Here is a 9355-nt window from a genome sequence, read left to right as displayed (position 1 = left end):
TCTCTTCACCCTGACTTCTGCTAACAACTCTGAATTATGCCACATTCAGAAGTTTGCAGATGACACAGCCATCATGGGGTGTATCTGGGATGATCAGGAAGAGGAGTACAGATGTCTGGTGAGGAACTTTGTCGCATGGAGTCACACAAACCACCTGCAACTCAACACCTCAAAGACTAAGGAACTGGTTGTGGACTTCGGGAGGTCCAGAGAAGGTCCACTGCCGGTTCAGATAGAGGGGAAGGAGGTGGAGGTGGTCAACAAGTACAAGTACCTCGGGCTGTGGGTGGACAATAAACTGGACTGGTCATGCAACACAGAGCACCTGTATAAAAAAGCCCAAAGCCGACTGTACTTCCTCAGGAGGCTGAGGTCTTTTAACATCTGCAGGAAGTTCCTGAGGATGTTTTACCAGTCAGTGGTTGCTGGAGTACTTTTCTATGCTGTGGTGTGCTGGGGGAGCAGCACAGCAAAGAAGGACTCATCCAGGCTGGAGAAACTGATCAGGAAGGCTAGCTCTGTGGTCGGCATGAAGCTGGACACTCTGGTGACAGTGGCAGAGAAAAGGACACTAAAAAAACTGCTGGACATTATGAACAATGCTGGGCATCCTCTGCACACGGCCATTAACAACCAGAAGAGTCTGTTCAGTGACAGGTTGCTTCTCCCCAAGACAAGAACTAACAGACTTAAAAACTCCTTTGTCCCACACGCCATCAGACTGTTTAACTCCTCTCTGGAGGGGAGAGGGAGGGGAAACAGGAGGACAAAGGAGGGGGGAACAACTAAGCTGTAGTGCCTCTTCACTTCACTGTGCAATACCTTTTGTGCAATACTTTTGTTAATAGGCAATGGTGCAATAGACCTCAATACTTGAAATGTGCAATTCACTTGTATTTTTATTTTTATTCCTATTTATTCTATTTATCCCCTTCGTAGATTTTATTTATATATGTCTCTGTATTTATATGTGTGTGTGTGTGTGTGTGTGTGTGTGTGTGTGTGTGTGTGTGTGTGTGTGTGTGTGTATAATATTCTGTAACTCTGTAACTTCTGTCGGTGCTGTGCTTTTGGAAACCGAATTTCCCAGAGGAACCCACCCGAGGGATTAATAAAGTTTTATCTTATCTTATCTTATCTTCTATGACACAGGCTGGAGCTGGGAGTTAAACAAACTAAACATTTAACCACTGACTAATGTTTTAAACAGGGTTACAGGTTTGGAGTAATGCTGCTCCAAGGGACAAACCCTGGAGATTGTTTTAGGGAGAATGTGCAACATTCTTGTATGTCTCATTGGGGAGTTGACACATGGCAAGAGCGTGTGGCACAAGAGGAGTGTCATTTTTCTAATTTGCAGATGTCGTGAGGTGCCATGACGAGAAGGAGTGACTGAGGGGATCATCCACAAGATGGAAGCTGAGGCCAGGAGAGAGGCTTCATGAGGATCAGAGATCACTTTCCCCTATTACTGTGACACAACTGCTAAAGTACTACATTATCCATACTACTGGAGAAAGAACTACTACTCTGTGCTGTTTCTTTTCACACTGACAGCCAGTTACAACCCTCCTCCACTGTCATCTGTGCAGGAGACGGTTGTCACAGTGATGGCCACGTGGTCCTTTATACTCAGGATTGTTCTGCTCTCCTGCCCCCACCAACCTTCCTTCCCTTCTCACTCTCCTCCCCCCACCTCAGACACCTCCAATTATGTAACACCGCCTCTTCTCCTCCACAACCTCCTGCTGAACAACCAATCAAGTTCCTCAACTCTGAGTGACATCACAGCTCCGAGGAAGGGCCTTAATTAATGAACCATGTGTGTGAGAGAGAGCGAGAGTGAGCTGCCTGGTTGCTGTGGTGATTGCAGTCACCTTGCAATCACCCATAATGCACCTGTGACTGTGAGAGACGACAAACTGGTCGTGTTTACTGGTCACATTTTCCCATCCTAATGTCACATGACATCACGTCATCTGGTTCACATCAGCAGATTGTTGTGTGTTCTGTGGTTCAGGCAGACGGGACTCAAACTACCAACCTGACAGCTGAGAGGCTTCAACGTTAAATGGCAGAGGTTGGAAGCTGAATCAGCGTTACCTCAGCGATTTGGCAGCTGCCATATTGGTTTTTCCAGCAGGATGTTGTTTGGTCACGTCAGCACCTCTACAGCACCAAAGAGGACACGAAACGTATACTCAGCTTGTTTCCACCCTGGAGCCCTCCTCTAACAAACGAGTATGTTTTTTAGAGCATGTTTAGTGCCATCTTGTGGCAGTATAGATCGTGATGTCACTGGGTTTGTTGGCTGTTTTCTGCTAAGAGACTTTCATTGGTTTAACTAGTGACAGATCACTGAGTGGAAAACAAGGAGTCCAAAAAGAGAGTGTGTGTTTTAGGGGTCACCTTTGCCCAGCTGTTGGCTGCAGCAGTAACTTCATGTTAAAAACATCAATATAGGGTCCACTCTCTCTATCTATGATTAGCAGTCAGTCAGGTTCTTCATTGCTGGTTAGCTTCAGCTAATAGCTGTTATGTTCAGTTTTATAAAGCTTTCTGAATGAGGGCTGTGGGGAGGAGAGCTGTTTCGGTCCTGTGACCGATGCAGTCTGACACTCCTTATCAGGTCGGTGCACCGAGCGAGCGGCACAGTCAGCTGATGTCCTTAGGATGCGATTGCTGCAAAAAATTGTTCCCCCAACACGTGTTCTGTCCTTCCATCCTGCACTTAATTCCTTCCTTTCCTCTTTGTCTTGAATAAAGCATACATGGTGGTGGGATGGCGGTTGCCGGGTAACGGTCCTGGTGGAGCCATTACTCAGAGGAACGAGGAGACCATGAACACTGCTGTTTAAAAGCTGCCAGCGGCCTTTTGTTCAGACACAAAACTTTATTTAACATGCAACTCCTCACACTGTGCAGCAGCTGAATGGAGGCAGTGATGTCATCACCACCAAAAGAAGGAGTGGGGATCAAACAGTTTTCTGTCTGGGAGGATGTTCACGTGTTATCGATCAGGCTGATAGTTGATCAGCTGCTGGGGTGATCGGCCCTTTAAAGCTCACCACAGTAAATCAGTCAGCCATGTTCCCTTTCTTTGTGAGGTGTTCACTGACCCGTTGATGCGCATGAAGTACCCTGTTCTTTTTTAACATCTTCAGCCAATGGTAGGAAGTGGAGGCTGTGGAGGGCTGTGATTGGCTGCCAGGAGGAGTAGGGTGAGCTCGCGTCAAGGCTACTGTCAGCTGACAACCCTGTAAGTACGGAGATACTAGTATTTCCTCCGAGTGAACGATGGCGAAGCAAAAAGAGACAGCAGGGAGATACGAGGTTTCCTGACCACAAAGAAGCCCCCCCCCCCCCCCCCCCCCCAACACCACCACCATAACCACCACACACACACTCACTTACACACTCCTCCTCCTCCTTCATTTGCCCTTGTCGTCTCTTTCTGTTTGGTCATGAATAAATGACAATGGTCTGTGTGTGTCTATGTGTGTGTGTGTGTCTTGTGGTGTATGGTGGTTGGGCATACTGCAGCCTCTCGACATGCTGATGGAGGATGGGGGAGGGGCATCAAGCTCTGAAAATGGATGAGGACAGGTGGGGGAGGAGCAGAAGATCTGGTTTGTATTCAGCTCTCACCACCTGATCCTGCTGATGCTGTCAGCATGGAACACCACACACACTCACAAACACACACAATGTTGTGGTTCTGCAGGTTCATGGTCCTGGACTCAGGTATGCTGCCTTCTACGATGCCTTCTCTCTACTTCCTGTGTAAGATCACATGATTTAAGTCTGACAGACCTCAGCACCCCCACAGAGTTTACCAACCGGTGTGAACCCTTTCACCCCATCCCTGTTACCATGGAGACGGGCATCATGGTGTGCAGTGCCTCCTCTCCTGCAGCAAGTTCAAGTCATTATTTATACAGGACAACACTGAGAACCCGACTCTGCCTTCAGCCTCAACCCATACTGCCCAGGAAGAACCTTTGACATAGAACCAGAACTTCAAACAAAGAACCAGAACCTAAATAAAGAACTAGAACACAGAGAGACATAACTTTAAGCAAAGAACCAGAACATTAAACAAAGAACCATAACAAAGAACCATAAACATAACCTAAATATAGAACCAGAACCTCAAACAAAAAACCTGAATCTAAATAAAGAACCAGAACCAGAACACAGAGAGCAATAATTTCAAACAAAGAACCAGAACCTAAATAAAGAAGCACAACACAGAGAACCATAACTTTAAACAAAGAACCAGAACATTAAACAAAGAACCAGAACACAGAGAACCAGAACTTTAAACAAAGAACTAGAACCTAAATAAAGAACCAAAACCAGAACACAAAGAACCAGAACTTCAAACAAAGAATCACAAGCAGAACTTTAAACAAAGAATCACAAGCAGAACTTTAAACAAATAACCAGAACTTAAACTAAAGAATCAGAACACAGAGAACTATCATCTTTGTGATGAAGAACACCTCTGACCCTGTAGAGACCACTCACAATTACACTAAGTGATGTTTCCTTAGCCTGACCAAACAGCAACAAAGTCGTACCGTCTAAATTGATGGTGATGATGATAATGTGATGATAGTGGTGTTGATGATGTCGATTTGATGATGATGATGTGATGATGGTTGTGTTGATGATGTCGATTTGATGATGATGATGCGATGATGGTGGTGATGATGATGTTGATGTGATTATTGTGATGATGATGATGTGATTATGGTGGTGATGTTGATGTCAATGTGATGATTGTGATGATGATGTGATGAAGATGATGATGCTGTTGTGATGATGATGACGATGATAGAATAGAATAATATAGAATAGCTCTTTATTGTCATTGTACATGTACAATGGTTTAGCGCCATCTTGTGACAGTACAGAACGTGACGTCACTGGGTTTGTTGGCCGTTTTCTGCTAAGAGACTTTCATTGGTTTATGTTAGCTAACTAGTGACAGATCACTGAGTGAAAAACAAGGAGACCAAAAAGAGAACGTGCGTTTGGGGGACGCACATATACACATGAAAGATGGTGGGCTAAACTCACACCTGCTGAGTCCTGACAGGCCTGGCTCAAAGGAACTGTAGCAGGATGGGGACAAAGAGAGAGAGAGAGAGAGGGGGGGGGGGGGGGGGTGAGAGACAACCACGTGACCCTCGGCGGGTCTGTGCCCAATGGAATGAATGGACTGTAAATAGGAGCCAATGAGGATCTGGGGGCGAGTATAAAAGGCTGCGAGCCGCTTTAATCCGCAGCAGCAGCACGGACCCGCTCCAGAGCCGCATCCCGCACACCGAACCACAGGTATGAGCATCCGAGCCGACTAATTACAGCAGAGCACATTCATACAGCCGTGCATCAGGGCAGGAGGAACGAGTCGGAAGGGGCGCGCGGTCAGAAGGAGATGGAGGGTCAAAGAACAAAGAAACAAACACACGCACGGGGAGGCTGCTGCAGACTGTGTGTGTGTGTCTTTGTGTGTGTGAGCGCGCGCTAACGACCTTGCGCTCCGTCCTGCGTGCAGGTGTTGCGCAGTCAGCATCGCCCGCGCGCACAAAGCTTCTTTACCGTGGTGGTATTTACGGTCAGCTGATTCATCTGCAGGACTGCTACTGTGCGCGCGCAGCTTCAACAACAGCCTCCAAATATCATACAATTCCTCCTGAACCGGTGCAGCCGGAGACTGCAGCTCTGCCTGTGCACATTAAGCAGTCTAACCTTCAAACAGTGCGCGTATGCTCCGCCTCATTTTCACGGCTTTTTGGAGCTGATGACGTCACTCAGCCCTGCAGAGTTCTAGCCAGTCAGAACCGGTCCGATTTAGTCGATTCTGTGCGCGCAGTGAGGAGCTGAAGGTGACCGCGGCCTTAATGATCTGGAGCGAACCGGAGCGAACCATACCGAGCCAGGATCCTGTCTGCACTCTGCATAAATACAGCCAATGGAAAGTAACAGAGTACTTTTACTGCAATTGTGAGAGTTACAGTAAAGATCAGAAGCTCCTTAATCCAATCAGGTTGTTGATAATTTATAACCTGATTGGAGGGTTTGAGGCGTTTCTAAAAGTTTGCAGAAAAAAAATCTGATGTCGCAAAGATTTTTGCAGAGTCAGCATCTGAGTTTTTCACCATTTGACTTTGCTTCATCAGCGACTGACCAGAGCTCAGGCAGTTTGAGCAATCATTTTAATTGATCAGTAAACTGTGTCACATTTAAAGGCATTAAAGGCATGTTTTTGTTCATCACATTTCCATTTTAATTGTGATGTTTTCATAAGAATCAATATAAATGTGATCACATGACCATAAAACCCACAAAAAGTGGCCTCAGTGGGAAGAGTCTGACCCAGCACCCTCAGACCAGGTTTGTGGAGAAAATGGGCCTCTTTATTGGCCTTTCCTATCAAAAACAATCAAGTGTATTTCATTGAGTCAATGTTTTACTAGCAGCAACATGTACATGAATACATGAATATTCAAAATTCAAATCACATCCAGAAATCTTCCAGAAGTTATCAAATGCATGCCTGAGTTTCTTCATCTTTGTGACCAGCCTCCTTTTACTGACTGAACTTTAGTGTAAAAGTTTTATTGTCAGTACAAATTTAGCAATAACTTGTTTAGGAAAGTGCTGTAAGCGATCGGTTTCTGTGTCTGAGATAGATTAACGTGCAAATACATAAACTGTTTGATGCTGTAATGCTGTGTTATTGAACACTTTGACTGTAACCGATGGCTTTGCGGCAGGCGAGCAGCCCGGACGTCATCATGCCTTTTGGAAACACCCACAACAAGTTGAAGCTGAAGTACACGGCGGAGCAGGAGTACCCCGACCTCAGCCAGCACAACAACCACATGGCCAAGGTGCTCACGTCCGAAATGTACGCCAACCTGAGGGACAAGGAGACGCCCAGCGGATTCACCCTGGACGATGTCATCCAGACTGGCGTTGACAACCCAGGTAACCCCTCCCACAGTCAGCATTAAGAGCTCAAACTCTATTCTTGAACTCAAACAAAGGTAACAAGTCCTAAACCAGATAACTTTATCATCAGTGCCAGGTAGACACTCCTTCATCAAACGGTCACACATAAATGGCTCCCTAAAAACTGTGTACCTCTCTTCCAACACAATTCAACCTTCAGAATAACCAGGTACCCCATTCCCAAAGCACCATCCTCCTCCTTAAACAGCCCCTTACCAAGGTGCTGGTAATTCCTCTCAAAATAAGACAAATCTCCTCCAGACCAGCTAATTGTGCCAAGGCGACTGATTTGGCATATATGTTAACACCTCCCTAAAAACCTGACCAAATAAACAACTAAACAACTAAACAACTCCACCCTTGGACACTTGTACCATGTTCCATTTCTCCAAAACATCCTTAAGACCCTTGATCCACCTCCTTGTCCAAGTAACTCTTCCTCAAAGTAAGACAACTTCAGCCTAGTCCAATAACCTTCAGAATAGGAACCAAGCCTCTATCCGATGCTGGTCTGGCTCTTACATAAGCCAGTTAAGCCTTCACCAGACATGTAACTTTGCGTGTTTGTCACCTTCACATTGAGAGATTCTGTTAATAATAAACTCTTTAATTGGATAGACTCATTAGATCAAGGTAATTTTTGGTCTATAATTCCCACCCAAGGGCAGGACATAGTATTGACCTTCAGTCCAACCACCTGATCCTCCTCTTCTAATCCTCCTTAGTTCATTTAGCTCCTCTTAGTGCGTTAAAGACCATAACACACTATCCTACAAGGAAATTGTGAAACAGACCAAACAAACCCATTGGCACACTCCGTCATGTTTAGGTTTTCTCTCTGAAGTCAAAAGTCATTTTAAGGCCCATAGATGTTGGCTGTGACAAGGGGAAGTGACTGTCCATCCTTTCCCCTTACAGGTCATCCGTTTATCATGACTGTGGGCTGTGTGGCTGGAGACGAGGAGACGTATGAAGTGTTTAAAGACCTGATGGATCCAGTGATCGAAGACCGCCATGGAGGATACAAACCAACAGACAAACACAAGACGGACCTGAACCCTGACAACCTCCAGGTAAACGATCAACTCACCTGAAGCCAGTTCAAACACATCTCATTATTTATGGAATTCATGACCAGAGCCTCAAGCGGAAAAAACATTCAGGACAAACCGATTTAAATACAATCATTACAGTACATACACTTAATGTCAAGGACAGGTGAACACACCTGTTACAGAAGACATGCTCATTCAGATGTAATGCTCTAATCTCAGAGCTGTCCTGGAGCTATTTCAAACAGACAAACCAAACACGAAAGGATTCACGCCAAAAACCAATCACAGCATTGTCAAAACTTTGTGTCCACATGAAATTGTCGGAGTTCGCAGCAGATTCATAATCACTAACATGGACAGGTGTAGGGCTGCATAATTCTGAGGAATTTAAAATCCAATTCAGACTGAAAATCACAGCCTCAGCATCACTGCCCATCAGCAGGACAGAGCTCTGGAGACAGTTTTATTCTTTCAGCTGCAGCTTTATTGGCATTAAACTGTCAGGCAGTAATAACCTAAATTCAAACCTGTGAGTTGCTGAAAGGTTTAACATCAGGTCTGGAATCAGTCTGTTTCAGCATGCAGATGAGGCAGCTGCTCCCTGAGCTCATCACAGGTAAAACTACCAACCTGGGCCATCAGCACACAGGAGTCTGAGATCTTTGAGCATTGGTGATGCTATTTTCCACAGAACTGATTATTCACTAGGGTACTGAATTCTTGCATGTGATGTGTTTAGCCCAGACATGAAGTCCTACCCAACAACAAGTGACTCTTAAACTCTTTATTGGCTGCAAGGCTCAATGATTTGGTTTTGGTGTGTCAGCTGAGGGTGGTGGTGACCTCTGAAGGGTGGGCAGTGATGGACTCTGACCCTCCTGTTCTTGTGTCTCCTTTGTGTTTCAGGGTGGAGATGATCTGGATCCAAACTATGTGCTCAGCTCTCGGGTTCGCACAGGACGCAGCATTCGTGGCTTCTGTCTGCCGCCACACTGCAGCCGTGGAGAGCGACGCACTATTGAGAACCTCTCCATTGAAAGTACGAGGTCACTTCCTGTATCTTCTGCCGCATGTACAGTGGGGCAAAAAAGTATTTAGTCAGCCACCGACTGTGCAAGTTCCCCCACTTAAAATGATGACAGAGGTCAGTAATTTGCACCAGAGGTACACTTCAACTGTGAGAGACAGAATGTGAAAAAAAAAATCCATGAATCCACATGGTAGGATTTGTAAAGAATTTATTCGTAAATCAGGGTGGAAAATAAGTATTTGGTCAA

General features: G+C 45.6%; 1 protein-coding gene across 1 annotated transcript in view; it reads left to right on the top strand.

Annotated features, from left to right (window-relative positions):
- The first annotated feature begins 5205 nt into the window (after positions 1-5205).
- LOC113037485 (creatine kinase B-type-like) overlaps positions 5206-9355 on the top strand; it is a 21525-nt gene continuing 17375 nt past the window's right edge. Inside the window, exons 1-4 of the mRNA XM_026194624.2 lie at positions 5206-5343; positions 6786-6999; positions 7942-8096; positions 8985-9117. Of these exons, the coding sequence (XP_026050409.1) occupies positions 6807-6999; positions 7942-8096; positions 8985-9117 (481 nt within the window). The 5' untranslated portion in view covers positions 5206-5343; positions 6786-6806. The remainder of the gene's footprint in view (positions 5344-6785; positions 7000-7941; positions 8097-8984; positions 9118-9355) is intronic.

This window comes from Astatotilapia calliptera, chromosome 15 (genome assembly GCF_964374335.1).
Source record: "Astatotilapia calliptera chromosome 15, fAstCal68.1, whole genome shotgun sequence".
Lineage (NCBI taxonomy): Eukaryota > Metazoa > Chordata > Actinopteri > Cichliformes > Cichlidae > Astatotilapia > Astatotilapia calliptera.
Note: the sequence above shows the minus strand (reverse complement) of the source record. Positions and strands in the feature narration are given on the sequence as shown.